The sequence below is a fragment of the Elephantulus edwardii genome, unplaced genomic scaffold, assembly GCF_000299155.1.
Source record: "Elephantulus edwardii isolate Elephantulus edwardi_28Jun2011 unplaced genomic scaffold, EleEdw1.0 scaffold00208, whole genome shotgun sequence".
NCBI lineage: Eukaryota > Metazoa > Chordata > Mammalia > Macroscelidea > Macroscelididae > Elephantulus > Elephantulus edwardii.
The window spans coordinates 2,526,062-2,541,488 of NW_006399958.1; the positions used below are offsets into that span (position 1 = coordinate 2,526,062).

General features: G+C 47.6%; 1 protein-coding gene across 1 annotated transcript in view; it reads left to right on the top strand.

Moving 5' to 3' along the window:
• LILRB3 (leukocyte immunoglobulin-like receptor, subfamily B (with TM and ITIM domains), member 3) overlaps positions 1 to 15,427 on the top strand; it is a 51,066-nt gene that overhangs the window by 17,493 nt on the left and 18,146 nt on the right. Inside the window, exons 5-9 of the mRNA XM_006897370.1 lie at positions 82 to 363; positions 525 to 833; positions 1,051 to 1,332; positions 1,594 to 1,893; positions 2,482 to 2,532. Coding sequence (XP_006897432.1) covers positions 82 to 363; positions 525 to 833; positions 1,051 to 1,332; positions 1,594 to 1,893; positions 2,482 to 2,532 — 1,224 coding nt within the window. The remainder of the gene's footprint in view (positions 1 to 81; positions 364 to 524; positions 834 to 1,050; positions 1,333 to 1,593; positions 1,894 to 2,481; positions 2,533 to 15,427) is intronic.

A 15,427-nucleotide genomic window follows, 5' to 3' on the forward strand; every position in this document is an offset into this window, starting at 1 on the left:
GGGGGAGCAGTCTGGGAGGGGGCTGAGTTGACAGCTGGGGACACTGAGGGGACAGGAATCCCTGGTCTGATTTCTTTCCAGGGACCTTCTCCAAACCCTCCATCTGGGCTGAACCAGGGCCCACCATCCATGAGGGGACACGTGTGACCATCTGGTGTCAGGGATCTCAGAAGACTGGTGACTACGGACTGTATAAAGGAGGGTCATTCATTAGGACTATGACCCGGAGTAATCCAAGGGACATAAGAGGTCACGTCATCATCCTCTCAGCCTATGCACACAATGCTGGGCGGTACCAGTGTGCACATCTCAGCTCTAGTGGCCGCTCAGAGCTGAGTGACCCCCTGACCCTCACCGTGACAGGTGAGAGCGAGGAGTTGTGACCTCCCTCCAGCGTGGACTCTGCACAGGAACTGGGAATCCACTGTGGTCTCTGGGCAGGGACCCTCACACCTCCAAGGGGACACCTGTGAGGTGACACTGGTGCCTGTATCCCTCATAAATCAGCCCCCTCCTTCTCTCAGGAGCGTACGCAGATGCACAAACCTCCCTCTCAGCCCATCCAAGCTCCGTGGTGACCGTAGGAGGACACGTATCTCTCTGGTGTAGATCACAGAACACAGTGGACACACTCTATCTGCTGAAGGAGGGAGGAGCCGACCCTCCCCGACAAATGAACCCTAAGTGGTCTTCAGGCTTGTATGAAGCCCTCTTTCCTCTGGGCCCTGTGACCAGCTCCCACGGAGGCACCTACAGATGCTACGGTTCCTATGTCTCATATTCCATCCGACGCTGGTCACATCCCAGTGACCCGCTGGATCTCCACGTCACAGGTGAGGGAACCCTGGCCAACCTCCCTTCTTTCCAGGGGCCCTAAAATGTCAGATCCAAGTCTCAGGGGAGCCCCATGGGGACGAGGTGATTGATGACAGTGACCTGCAGGGATGGATTCACACAGGACAGTGTGACGACCAGGGAGGACTCAGTGCAGCTCTCCCGGGACAGTGTGCGGAGGGGAGCACCTTTGACACCCCGTCTCCTTCTTCCCAGGGGTGTACGCCAAGCCCTCCCTGTGGACCCAGCCAGGCTTTCCAGTGCTGCCTGGGGACCGTCTGACCCTGACGTGTGGCTCCGAGACTGGATTTCACCACTTTGCTCTCACCAGGAACGAAGAGCCTCTACGTCCTCTGTACTTTGACAGAAGCCAGGAGAGTCCCAACTTCACCCTGGGCCCTGTGAACTGGAACACTTCAGGCCGGTACAGGTGCTACAGTGGACCTGACCGTTACCTGTGGTCGGCGCCAAGTGACCCGCTGGACATCCTGGTGGCAGGTGTGGAGCCCCCCCATCCAGATGACCTACTCAACTTGGGGTCCGGGGTCCTCCTAATGAAGAAAGATTTAACGGGACAAGGTCCTACAGCAGAGCCGAGAAGAGGGAGGCATGACAATGGGGGAGTGAGACGGCTGCAGATAAGGGAGACCCCACTGAACACTGAGAGGTGAATGACAGGTCCCAGATAGGGGGTCCCTGGAGGGGACAAGGCATGGGGACGGGCAGCTCCTTCAACCCCCTATCCTTCTGCCATCACAGGATATTATGGGAAGCCGACGCTGTCAGCCCACCCGGGCCCCACAGTGACCTCAGGACAGAACGTGACCCTGCAGTGTCGTTCAGAAAGCTGGTTTGACACTTTCCACCTGTTCAAGGAGGGCCACGCAGGACCTCTCCAGAGTCATCACGTGCAGAACAGAGCTGGGTCCCTCCAGGTCAGCTTCACCCTGAGATCTGTGACCGCAGCCCACGCGGGGACCTACAGGTGCTACAGTTCACACAGCACCTCCCCCTACCTGCTGTCAAGCCCCAGTGACACTCAGAAGCTGGTGGTCTCAGGTGAGGAACCCTGGCCCTGACCCCCAGTGTCCTCATGGCCAGTTCAGAGCGTTGAGCCGAGGAGGGGACCAGACTGACGCAGATGCAGGACAGTCACCCAGGGGAGACCCGTCTCTCACGGGGTCAGTGGACACGCAGTGGGGAGACAAAAGGACGGACAAGTCTCCCTCCTGCCTCACTCTCTCAGTCTCCATCTCCGAGGTCCAAAGACGTGACTGGTGGGGTCCGGGGGCTGACAGGATATACACTGGCCAAGGGGAGCCCAGAGGAACCCCAGCTTTGATCCCCACTGACTCTCCAAGCAATCCGTTTTCCTGTCGTCACATGCAGACACCACATCGCCCAGGTCCTCTCAGGGTCCTGTTCCTCGTGACGCCGCGTCCCTCCGTCCTGGTTTTGTTTGGTGTTTGGTGTTTGTTGCCCTGTCAGTTGTGACATTAGCACAGCTGGGTCAGGGAGCCAGGGGACAAGCAGAGAACAGGGTGGGGAGCCCAGGCTCTGAGGGGTTCTGGGGTGCTGCTTGAGGAGCAGGGGGTGGTCACAGCACGAGAGCAGGAGCTGAACCCCTCACTCTGCCCTGCTCCCCAGGAAGCTCTGAGGACCAGCTCCCCAGAGACCTGAGATCCGAGGTGGTCAGAGGTAAGCCAGGGGCTCCCCCTTAGCGGCGTGGGGGGCAGGGTAATGTAAAACTTCCTGTGTTGATGGGGAAGGTGACCATTCCTTCCCTCTGGGGTGCATGCAGTCTCATGTGGGTATCATGAGGGGAGGCCTGGGCCATGGCAGCCCAGCTTTGTTCTCCCACGATCTGAGGGAGTCCTGCCCTCCCAGAAACAGACCCCATGAAGTTAATAAGTCACACTCCTCCTGCCCCTCATCATCCCTCTCACCCCCAAACTCCATGAGGAGGCTGCACCAGCTGAAGCTTGTGAGAACTCTGGCAGGAGAACTTCCCCTTCTGAGTCTCAGTTTCACTGCACCCCTAGCACCACTTCCCTCAGAGCTGCCCTAAAACACGGAAAAATCACATCAGTCCAGGTGCTGGGCCTGGAGAATGGACCGGGGAGAGTGCTGACCTCTGCCTCGAGCCTTCTCCCAGACCCTGGCCCTATATCAGATGTGCCCTGTGGGGTGTCAGCGTCAGGGAGAGAGCAGTTGTGCTGATGGAGGGGTGGGGATGGGAGTTGGGCGGCAGACGTCCCTCCTGATGGTCTGGCTGAAGGGAGGGGGAGGAAGAGGGCTTTCTCACTGTCCAGTCAGAATGGCGCCCAGCTGCTGGCCAGCAGGTTTCCTGAGGCTGTAAACCACACGGGAAGGGAAGCATCATCTTCCTCCTGCACAGCCCAGCCTGGTTCCGAACACCCGGAGAAGTGCCACCTTTCGTGACCAGGGCAACTTCCCACAGATCACAGCCCCCAGAAGCATGTTAGAAACCTGGAGATAGATTTAGAAGCTTCCAATCTTGACACCGCTCCTTCCAGCGAGGTGACACGTGACAGAGAATACCCCTTTCTATGGCCGTTTGCTCCCCTGTGAAGGGGTGACCTGGACCTGGGAGCCTCAGGTCTGGCTGCTCTGAGGATCAAAGAGATGAACGCAAAGGCCCCAGCACGTGCTGGACAGACGCTGACCTTTTCTTCTTGTCGCTCACACCCCAGGTCTCCCCCTGTACCTGAAAGTGCTGCTCGGGGACTTGGGGGTCCACGTCTTCCTCCTTTTCCTCCTCTCTCTGCTCCTTCTCTTCACCCATCACAAATGCCAGAGGACACACAGTAAGTGATGACAGTGGGGACGGGACAATGTGGCCACAGGAAGTCTGGGTTCCTGAGGGTAGAACAATGGTGCACACAGGGGACAGGCAAGGAGTGCTGAGGTGAGGGGCGCTGTCAGGGGGGAAATGCCTTCCCCACGTCACAACCCAAAATCTAGAAAGATGACTTCAAAAGTGACCATCGAACCAGGAACACAACCTAGCAATTCTGATTAAGAGGGCGAATATGTGAAACAAAACCTTACATTAAAAAAAAAACAAAACCCAGACTGAGAACCTATACTGAGACTAGGGCTACAGCCAGGACCACAGGTCTGAGCTATGTTTTTGGCACAATGAACTGAAACTGATGTTATCTGTAGACTAAATAACTTGTTCAGGCGAGCTCTGGTGGCCTAGTGGCAGGAAACTGCACTGCAATCCCAGAAGTGTGTGGTTCAAATCCACCAGATGCTCTGCTGAAGGAGGAACAATCGCCTCCTGTACCAGTCAGATCCAATTTGACGGTACACACATAAAAAGAATAAATAAATAAAAATTTAAAAAAAGAAATAACTTGTTCAGCCCGAAAAAGGAAAGATTTTCACTGGAGCACAGCATTGCCTGAGAAAAGGAAAAGCTGAATGGAAGACCGAAAGCCTAGATGAGAAATATCGGTGGTCAGCAAGAGTAAATTGATTTAAACGAAACAGCTTCACCAGAAACGTGGAGAATATTGACTCGATCTGGAGAGCGTCTCCAACATCTCTGGTCATTAAGGCCACAAAGTGAGCTTTTGCTGTATATATTTGCACCAAACAAAATCAGAAGAAGGGAAAAAGGGAGAGAAACATAGATGTAAATACTTTAAAGGACCCTCAGCTTATCAAAGCTCCTTAAGACAGAAATATATGTGGTGTCTTTGAGTGTTTAAATAGACTTTCCTGCATCTTCTTAGAGGAGGAGTGGGGGAAGGTTCACCGTTTTCTCAGTTCTCTCATCTGCTGCAGATCTTAAATCAGCTGTGAGGGAAAGGACGAGGGCAGGCAGATTTTCAATGTCTGGCAGGGGCCGCAGTGTCACAGAGCAAGGACAAAGGCCAGTCCAGCAGATAAGAAGTCCACAGACTCCCCAAGCCTCCCACCATCACCCACAGCTCCCTTTTCACAAGCCAATACTCTTCTCTTCCTCCTTCTTCCAACCCAGCTACTGAAATCCAAGAAGAAATTTAATTTAAGTAACCTTAGAGAGACGGGGCTATGCTGAGCGGAGGAGTCTGGGGTCTCTGATCATCAGCGGGCAGTTGGGTGGAGGGACGGTGGTGGGAAATGGTCCTGGGCCTGGGAGTGAGACAGCATGGATTGATAGTGTGAGTTCCCAGCTACATCACAGACTCTCTCTCAGCCTCAGTCTCAGGCTCCTCATTGAGGAAGGGAGGAGGGAGGTCTTGGAGAGTCTTACAAAGACACAAGACCACATCCTTCTTCCCCCAACAGATGCTGCCTGAGCCACAAAGTGCCTGAGGAAGAAGTGGAGAAGTTGGACAGTTGGGTAAGTTTCCTCTTGTTCTGATGATGCCCCAACAACGTTCTTGTCCATCAACTCAATCTAACAGGCACTTGTCCACCTCCCAGCACCCAGCTCTCTGCAGTGCCCCATCACTGGGGTCTTGCATCTGTCTGCTCTCAGGGCTATTGTGACCACCCCCTGTCCCTCCCAGGTCTTCTCTACCCTCGCCACTGTCTCATCTCCTGACCCTGGGAGTGTTAAGTGTTCAGATCTCACTTCCACTGTACAAGGCTGTGGATGTGAAACTCTGAGTCAATCTTGACACATAGAAACATAAGAGAAGAGAGGAGAACTGCTTCATAGGGTTCAAGGTTGTAAACAAGCTTAAACACTCCACTTATAACCAAAATGGTAATAGATTAAATACACCAAGACCTGCTAGGGAAATTGTGACAAGCTGGCTCTATAAAGATTTACAACTTTGGAAATCCTGGGGCTCAATTCAATATGAGTGACATTCAACATGAAGGCAATAGGTGATGACCCACCCCAACTTTGTGCACTCACTATTCCTCCACTGTAGGCTTATGAAACTCCCGGACGGCGACATACGTGCAACTGGACCACAAGGACCGTCAGAGAGCAAACACCACTACCATCTTCCTCCCAATCAGAAGAGCCCTCTCCACAGACCCACGGTGGTGTTGTTATTCACCAGTCAAGAATCATGAGTAGATACTCATGTCCTTGGAGAAGACCTGAGGTGTTCCCAAACCAAGAGGACCTGCCTCCATGGACACTCATTTAAAGACACTGGGCCAACCTGGAAAGCAGCTTGGACCCCACAGGAAACTGAAATCCTATATTTTTCTGAGACTCCTTCCATTTTTACAATAGATCATAGTGTCCCTGTGAGAGACATCCAAACCACAGCAATCATCCCATTGCTACAAAGGCAACAATTGTAGGATCTCCCAGAACTGGAAAGGACACACTTGTGATTGAATCTGAGGCTGGCTAAGTCCAGGTCACACAAAGCACAGTGGGGAAACGACTCAAGTATGTTAGGAGAGTGTCTTCCCAAAATACATAAACCTGGTGAAGCCGTGGTAAATGCTCAGAGGTAACAGAAATGTCAACTGTTCACTGCTCTGAAAGGGACCAAAAAGCAAGGTCCTAGGTAGTGTAGGAGAGAAATATGGAACTAAACTAAAAGTCATTTTTAAAGGCCATATTTATTGGCCTAACAGAGACTCTTGGGATGCCTAAGTCTTTAGGATTTAGCCCCCCTTTTTGTCCCATTAAGTCATTCCTATGGTTCAACTTTCAAACCTGGTAAAGTGAACAATAACCCTAGAGTAAGTACACACTCTGGAGCAGTCACCATGCAACATCCCAGGGGCGTACACGTCCAGGGACAGAGCTCAGCAAGCAAGAAGGGATAAGAAACATGCATGAATAGAACGGTTACAAGTCGGGGAATGTAAGACGAATGTTGTCATCTTATATGTTACACTGTTGTAAAGATTGCAGCCGGATGTCAGGAATCGAAGGCTTTGGACTGTTCATTGGAAACAAATTTACTTCTGGAAACTTTCACCTAAATCTTGATAAAAGGAAAAGATACTGTGATATTTTCCCAGGCTACTGTCATCTATTTGTACATATGATCTTTATAACTGTAATTAGTGCAATAAACAGATAACACTGGAGTAAGACAAGCACTAACTCACTATGGCTGATGGCCTTATAAAAAAGAGAAAGAGAGAAGTGCAGTCATGAGAGGATGGAGATAGAGATTGAAACAAGCCCAGTGTGATGTAATGAATTACTCAGATTGGCCCTTCTGGCCATGTCTTCCATTCTGAGCTATATTGTCAATCAGAATGATTCTATAATTATTATAATTATTATTAATGTTCATGAACATTTACAGAGATTTTGGATTTCCATTCATTCACTGTTGCACTTTTCTCCCCGCCCAGCCCTCCTCCCAGAATGATTCTTTTAAATGAGACTTTATCTCACATACTTTGGGAAGTGAACTGGAGGGGTCAGGACCTGGAGATAGACGTCACATTTGGAAAAAGGAAAATGAGAAAGAAGAAAATCCCCAATCTTAAGGACTGACGTGGTGATTCAAAACCCAGCAGGAGGTAGAAGATGGTGCAGGATTAAGCAGTCTGGTCTGTTTGTCCATGAGGTTGCTGGGAGTCCATGCATAGAAACCTTGCAAGAGGCTCCTAATAGTCCTGAAAACAGTTCACCATTTTATTTTTATTTCTTTTTTTGTTTTAAAATCATCATAGCCTGATGAGTTGAAGCAGAAAATATCTGCCAAGGGTAGAGGAAAGGGGCTTGCATGTACAGAGTTAGACCCTTGCTTGTTTCATGCACCACTTTGACATTTCAGGATTACATTAAGCATTCACTTCCTCTTGTCTCCACTGATGAGTTCTATTTCTGAAAGTATTCCAGTTTTCTACACAGCCTGGAAGAAGCACAACCTGCAGAGATGAGTTTGCAGGGTTGCATGGATTTTAGTTTGACTAATAAAAAAGGCAAAGAGGACAAAGTTGAACAAAGAGCAAGCACCCTCCTCAATCAAAAGAAAGGGAAGTTATCCTGACATATTAGCTTAATCCCCTACATAACTGATGATCACACAATTTTACATCCATGACATTGTTTAAAATAATCAGATTAAAACAGTACAGTCATTGAAAAGATTTACACCCATGGTTTTATTTCAGAATTGATAGTGGTCAGAGGAAAACAAAAAAGAGGGTGAGGAGAACCAGGAAATGAAACCAAACAGTAGCCCACAGAACCAATGTGTGCATGCCAACAGTTAACCCACTTGGCAAAGGTCAATGAGGTTGACCAAAAAACCTCACTACTGTACAAAGTGCAGGTGTCTGAGCAGAACTGGGAAATGCCAAGGGGTTTAATTGAAGGCCCCAGAAGAAGATGGTATCTACTCTCATCTTGAGAATGAGACCTACTCTCCTCTTCTGAGACTCTAGCTTTTTTTAAATTTTTTTAAATTTTTATTATTTTTATAATTTTTCTGTGAGTGTACCGTCAAATCAGATCTGACTGGTACAGGAGGAGATTGTCCCTCCTTCCCTGGCAGAGCATCTGGTGGATTTGAACCGTGCGCCTCTGGGATTGTAGTTGCAGGTCCTTGCCACTAGGCCACCAAAGCGCCCGACTCTAGCTTTTTAAAGACATTTTCCTCTGTCTTTAACTAGTCCCCTTCTTGTATGGTATGTTCTTTCTCTGCTCTTGCAGCATTAATTTCAGGAAACACTTTGCTAAATTGTGCTCAACTGGCAAATCAGGTTCAGGAACCTCCAGATACACTAACATTTGGTGCCGAAACCCGGGAACATCATTCTCCTTCAGAGGATGCAGAAAGCAAGTAACTCTGGGGTCAAGACCATTTTCTTCCTCTACTTTTTTTATTTAAAAATGCTGGTACTGTCAGTTTAGGATTGAAAACATATATCATTTGGAAGACAAGGGGCACCTACCCCTTCCCTTCTTTTGCAGCTGGATGGAACGCCTTCCTAGCTCGGGGAGGGATCTCCTAGGGAGCTTTTCTGATGTAAAATTAATTTCCTTAACCGGACAGACCCATAGAAGGGTTGACCACACTAAGGCTGAAAAAATCTGGAGGGGCTGTCTAGCCACCCAGGAGATCTCTGAGACACTTAAAGGGACTCAAGTTACAGGAAGCTCACACTTCTTTTAGTTCCCACCCCAACAACCACATTTTGGTCTATCATGTCCTTTATTATTGGTTAAAGTGTATACTGGTCCTCCGGTGTGCCCATGCACATTCCCACACGACATTTGCTCCACCATTGAAGCCTCATTCCATTGCCTTTTCAGCCACTTGTTACCACTCTCTTTGGGCCTGAGATTTCATATGTGATGGTTATACATGTGGTGTTCAGACCTCAGTACAGAAAGCTATTCAGGGTTTCTCCTGACTTCACAAGGTTTAGGGGCTCTTTCATCCTTTTTTTTTTAATTGAGGGACTTTATTAATATGTATCAAGTACAATTTTTCCTTTAGATGGTGGTTTCAAGTAAGCTTTGGGTTCCTACACAGGAATTCCTTTTAGGGAGACTCTAATAATAGTCATGCTAATTCAAGAGAGCCAAACAATAACATCACCAGACCAGAGAGTGTTTATGGATGGATTCTAAGGATGTCATGGTCCCTGACAAGAAGAAAGAGAAATAAAAAGGGAGGGAGTGTATGCTAGTGTCACACACTGGTCACAGTGGGCAGGACAGACATATCCCATAAATCTCAGCTTTTAAGTAGGAAACACTAAAGTACAGGCAGAGCTTAAGTGCCCCGGTAGCTGTGAGGTTCCAGGCCCCAATCAATGCTCACTTCTACTCTTTTCTGGAATAGGACAGTCAACCTCTCACCTTTAAATAGTCACATGTGTTGACTGAGATGTTAATTTTATTATTATTATTATTATTATTATTATTATTATTATTATTATTATTATTTTGTGTGTGTATACCATCAAATCAGATGTGACTGGTACAGAAGGAGATTGTCCCTCCTTCTCCAGCAAAGAATCTGGTGAATTCAAACTGCATACCTCTGAGATTGAAGTGGAGATGTTAAATGTTAAACAAGTCATTTTAATGATGTGTGTAATTGGCTCGATGGTACTTAACAACATAGAGAGAGAACAGTTGGCCTAGTGGACCAAAAGTGATGCTACCAAGCCAAAGGTGGGTGACTCTAATCCGCGGCCCTAAGGCCTGTCGTTAATTGTTTTTGGTCAAACATTCTTCCAGGTTGTGTAGCCCTGGTGTGTCCACTTGCCATACAGAGGTAACTTGTGGGTTCTGTGAAGCTGAACACCGTGACACTGACATGTCAAATGCGATAAGGGAGGACACAGTGTTTGGTGGAGCTCCCCGATTAAAACAAGCTTGGAGGCAGGAGTGGCATCCACTTCCAGAAATAGCTTGCCTCCAGAGACCCTATGAACCTGGAGGAAGGATGAAAGTCATGCAAGGGTCGCTATGAGTCGCCTACAACTCGATGGAACTTAACAACAACAACAACAATTGGTCTCTAGGGACCTAGTCCAAAAGGCTCATGATTTTGGTCAACCAGCTGTTCCATCGCAAAAGGATGGACAATCTCCTCCCATGTGCTTAAGTGCCTCTGGAAACTCACCAGAGTGTCAGCTAGGGCTGAGTTCTGATTTGACGGTACACAACAACAACTGGTCACAAGGCCTAAGATGCAATAACGTGTGAGTATAAAATGTGTGTACAATGTCCCAACTGTTCTGAGATGGTCACATGTAAACTAAAAGCCTTAACTAAAATGGGGCAAGTTTGCATAATTATACAAGTCCCTTAGGGAATAATGAGACATGACCGCATGGAATACAGGTGGATCACTCCTGTATGGTACCATTCCACATATAAAATGATCCTGCAAACAGGCCAGCAAGTGACCAGGAGTTCCTTATACTCAGGCATTTCTTTTTAAGAAAAATCTTCTATTTGTGGATCCCGTGCTGAACTTAGCCATTTAGGTCCAGTTTCCTCTGAGAGAAATGAACAGAAAGGAGACAAAGACCCCAGAAAAGAATATCCATTTCGTCCCCTCTATTAGCTTTTTCCAAATTTAGAAAGGTGTGATTGAGGGCTGTTTTCTTTTTACCACCTATTCAATGTATACACTGAGCAAATTATTTGAGAAACTGGATTCTATGAAGAATGGGACCTCAGGATCGGAAGAAGACTTCAACAACCTACATTATGCAGATGACACTGTTGTTTGCTGAAGGTGAAAAGGACTTCAATTGCTTGCTGCAGAACATCAGAAACTACAGTCTTCAGTTTGGATTGCGCTTCAGTATCAAGGAAACAAAATCCAACAGGCAACATTATGATGTTGTTGTTATGTGCTGTCGAGTAGCTTGTAACTCATAGAGACACTACGTACAAGAGCCCTAAACCCTGCTCTATCCTTGAAGGGGCAGCAGAAACCTCATTGTTTTTACAAACCCCCATTAGTGCTGGAGGCAGAAGTGGGCCATAATAATTCTTGGCTTAGGGCAAACACGAGTGCCCCCGGGTAAAGCCCAGTCTGTCCTTGAAAAAAGTAAGGAATTAACTAGTGTCTATGTGACACAAAAAGAGAAAAGGCGGACAAAGTAACCAGCCCATCAAAAGCCGACCAAATGACTGACTCCCTGGCCCGCCAATCTCTTGGCCCTAGCAGGGGCACTCAAGAAAAAGCTATCAAAGCAAATGGGAGGGAAAACTCAGGGCTTTTTCACTTCACCACCTTTTGGAGGAAGGCGAAAAAGCCTCCACGCGTGGAAAAATTAAACAATAAATGCTCTTGAAATTTCAGACGTGTTTCTGGATTTCTTTGAGGGGCATTTCGTGGGCACAACATCCTGTGTCAATCTCATTGTCTCTGACACACCTACTCCCACTTCGCCAATCACTGAATGGATCTGTCTCATCATGCCCTTCCTCTCCTGTGCTCCATTCTCCATTCTCCCAAACATGATGTCCCTCACTAAGGACTGGTCCCTCCTTGTAACATGTCCAAAGTAGGGCAGACGAAGCCTCAGAATCCTTGCCTCCAAGGAGCAGCCTGGTTTCACCCTCTCCAGGACAAACCTGCTTGTTCTCCTAGCAGTCCATGGTATATTGAACACTCTTCTCCAGCACCACAGCTCAAAGGCATCAATTCTAGACAATGAGTTAGGATGACTGAAGAAGAATGGATGCCTTTCAGCAGAGGTTTTGGAGAAAAGTACTAAACACCCCACAGACTGCCTAAAGAACAGATATGTCTTGGAGAAGGTGCAGCCGGGAGGGAGAATGTCAAGAATGTTCCAGTTCCTCCCAGGCTTGATCACTCCTTAAAGAAACCTGATAATGTCTAAGGTGACCACTGCAGAGATCAGATCAAAGACCAGACCAGACAATGGATCCTGAGAAGGCTCTGGGCTGATTACAAAAAAGCCCAAACCCAACCTAATTAACAGCCCCAACTTCTGAGCAAAATACCATCTTCCCTCATCTTCCCTAAAACAGCTATAAAAAGAAACTGCCCTTGGTTGCCCTCATGCCATTTTGACCATCTCTGCTCCTGGTCACCTGGTCACTATGAAATAAAGGCCAGATCATTCCTTGGGACCAGCTTCTTTCTTTGTCTCTCTTGCCCTCAATTCTTCTTTTCTATCTAAAAAACAGCCTATGTGCTTCTTGGAGGCAAAGATAATAAAACTTCATCTCACATCCTTTGGGCATTGTCAGGCCAGAACCAAGGTCAAAGGGAGAAGAAAGGATTCAAGGAATACCAACATGTCAAAATGGGAGGGGACAGACTCAACTACCATTGAGTGCCCCTCCCTTCCCTCCCTAGAAGACCACCTGGCTAAATCACAATGGAATGTCCCTCCCTAAAGACAGTCACTATAAAACCTGCCCTGATCCACTTTGTTGTTGTTGTTGTTGTTGTTTGGTGCCCTGGAGTTGTAGACAACTCATAGCTACAGTGCCAGGATGATTTCATCTTTTTCTTTTTTAAATAAGTGATACGGAATATCCCATTGCTGCTTGGTGTTGTATTCAACGCCCTCTGCTCAATGTTTATGTATCTGCTTTGTTCAAAAGAAGACTCCCTCCATCTCTAGCATAGATCTTCCTTGTTGAAAGATCCTTCCTTCCTTCGTGGGGCTTAGAATTACGCCATCTGTTGTGAATATTATAAGCCCTCTTGTCTTGACCCTGCTTTCTCTTTAGCCTCTGAGACAGTGTGGGAGGAGAACTGTTGTTAAATGTCGTCCAGTCATAGGCAATTCATAGTGACCCTATGAATGAAAGACCTGAACCCTTGTATGACTTGCATTCTTTCTCGAAGTTCACAGGGTTTCCAGAGACAAGCTATTTCAGAAGTGGGTGCCGCTGCTGCTTCCAAGCTTGTTTTAATCAGGGAACTCCACTAAATACTGTCCACCATGGGTAACCATTATCGCATTTGACACGTCAGTGTCACAGTGTTCAGCTTCACAGCAAACCATTATCGCATTTGACACGTCAATGTCACAGTGTTCAGCTTCACAGCAAACATGAGTTACCTCTCTACAGCAAATGGACAGACCAGAGCTATAGGACCTAGAAGAATGAATGTTTGACCACAAAACAATTAAAAACAGGCCTGAGGGCCGCGGATTAAAGTTACCCACCTTTGGCTTGGTAGCATCGCTTTCTGTCCACTAAACCAATTGAGCTCTCTCTTATGTTTTTGTTGTTGTTGTTGTTAATTGCTGTTGAGTCGTAGGTGACTCACAGCGACCCTTTGGCTTGGTAGCCTGGTCTCTATTTCTGATGTGGTAGCTATACAGACTGCGGGGTTTGTCATGCTGGAGTTGGGTCTCCAGGAGGATTGAAATCAAATTTCTTTTTTTACCCAGTTCATCCCTAAGGCGATGCTGATCTGGAAGCTTCCTCCCACCACTGAGAAACTGAACAGTTGCCACCAGGTGGAGCACTAGCCCATTGTCCCTTCACCAAACCAGCCTGTGGACTCCCAGAGTCAGGACCATGAGCTGTGGAATTTCACCACCACCTCCTTGGCTTCTAATGGACCAGGCGTCTTTATAGCGGGGTTTGTGGAGACCGTTCCTGAGGTCCAGTGATAGGGAGGATTTGGACAGCACTAATACACTCGGGTGTGAGGATGGGAAAGTCTGCGGTTAGGGACCTCTCCAAAATACTCAAGAGCAACAGTGTCTCTCTGGAGACTAAGGTCCACCTGATACAGGCCATGGTTTTTGCAATCACTTGTTATGCATCAGAGAGTTGGACAATGACTAGGGAGGATAGAAGGAGAATTGACGCCTTTGAGCTGTGGTCCTGGAGAAGAGTATTGAATGTACCATGGACTGCTAAGAAAACAAACAGATTCATCGTAGAGAGGGTTAAACCAGGCTGCTCCTTGCAGGCAAGAATTCTGGGGCTTTGTCTGACATACTTTGGACATGTTGTAAGGAGAGACAGGTCTTTGGAGAGGGACATCATGGTGGGTAGAGTGGACTGATTCAGTGACTGGGGTACTCGGGATGGGTGTGTCAGAGGCAAAGAGATTGGCACAGGATAGAGCAGGGTTTAGGGCTGTTGTACATAAGGTCGCTATGAGTCGCAAATGACTCGACGGCACATAACAACAACAACAACAATACACTCGGGCAGCTCTATCCACAAAGGAATGGATTGAGAAATAATTATGGCATATTCACACAATGGAATACTACGCAGCACGCAGGGACAAGGATTTTGTAAATTATTACCTAAATTGGGGACACCCCCAGTTCCTGAGGCAAGCCCCAGAGATGGAAAAAGAAGCTCAGCTGACAGCATCCATGGGCTCTGGGCTAACATGGCAAGCTGGAGACGATGCCTCACAGACAGCGCTACGTACTTCCGTTTATCATCCAACTGAGAGGAAGAACAGGGCCCTTCCCATGCCGCCCCGTCCCCAGACCTGGCCTCAGGGAAGGGGAACAAAGGAGCAGTGAGTTGTGGGAGGCCGGGTGCTGTGAGAGGGTCTACTGCGTCTTCTTGTCTTCAGAGGGTTAGTTTGGAGGTGGTGGAGGCTGGCTCGTGCCTAATGCACTAAAATTTGCTCTCATTCGCTCCTGGCCTTGCCCTGATGGGAGAAGATGGTTATTTAAAGAGAACTCCTATTTACTTGACAAAAATCCAGCTAATATATTAATGTGAAATAAACCCCGTTTGCACCTTGATTTGTTTGCAGATAATGTGTAGTAGTAAAAATGAAGTGAGGATGAAAAAAAAAAAAAGTTATTACCTAACTTGGGAGGGATTGGAGAGCATTATGCTGAGTGAACTATCTCAGTCCCACAAGGATAAATATCGCATAAAACCATTCTTGTACACCAAAGGCCTGGTAGACTGCAACATAATAGATGGAGAAAAGACTGACATTATCAGTGACCGAGTCTGGTCTGGATCCACAATCAACATCCTTGATAGTAGTAGTCAAGAAATTAAAAGCTATCACATTGGGAGTCTACCATCAGAGACCTTTCCTAAAAGGATCAAGGACCAATGATGTCAGTTTGAAAATAAATTATTTCAGTAAAAGAGAGATATAACTGGGTATTTCTGTCATCACAGGAGACTAGAGCGAGGGCTACATGGTGGAGGGGACCTGGGGGAGGGTTTGTAAAACAATGA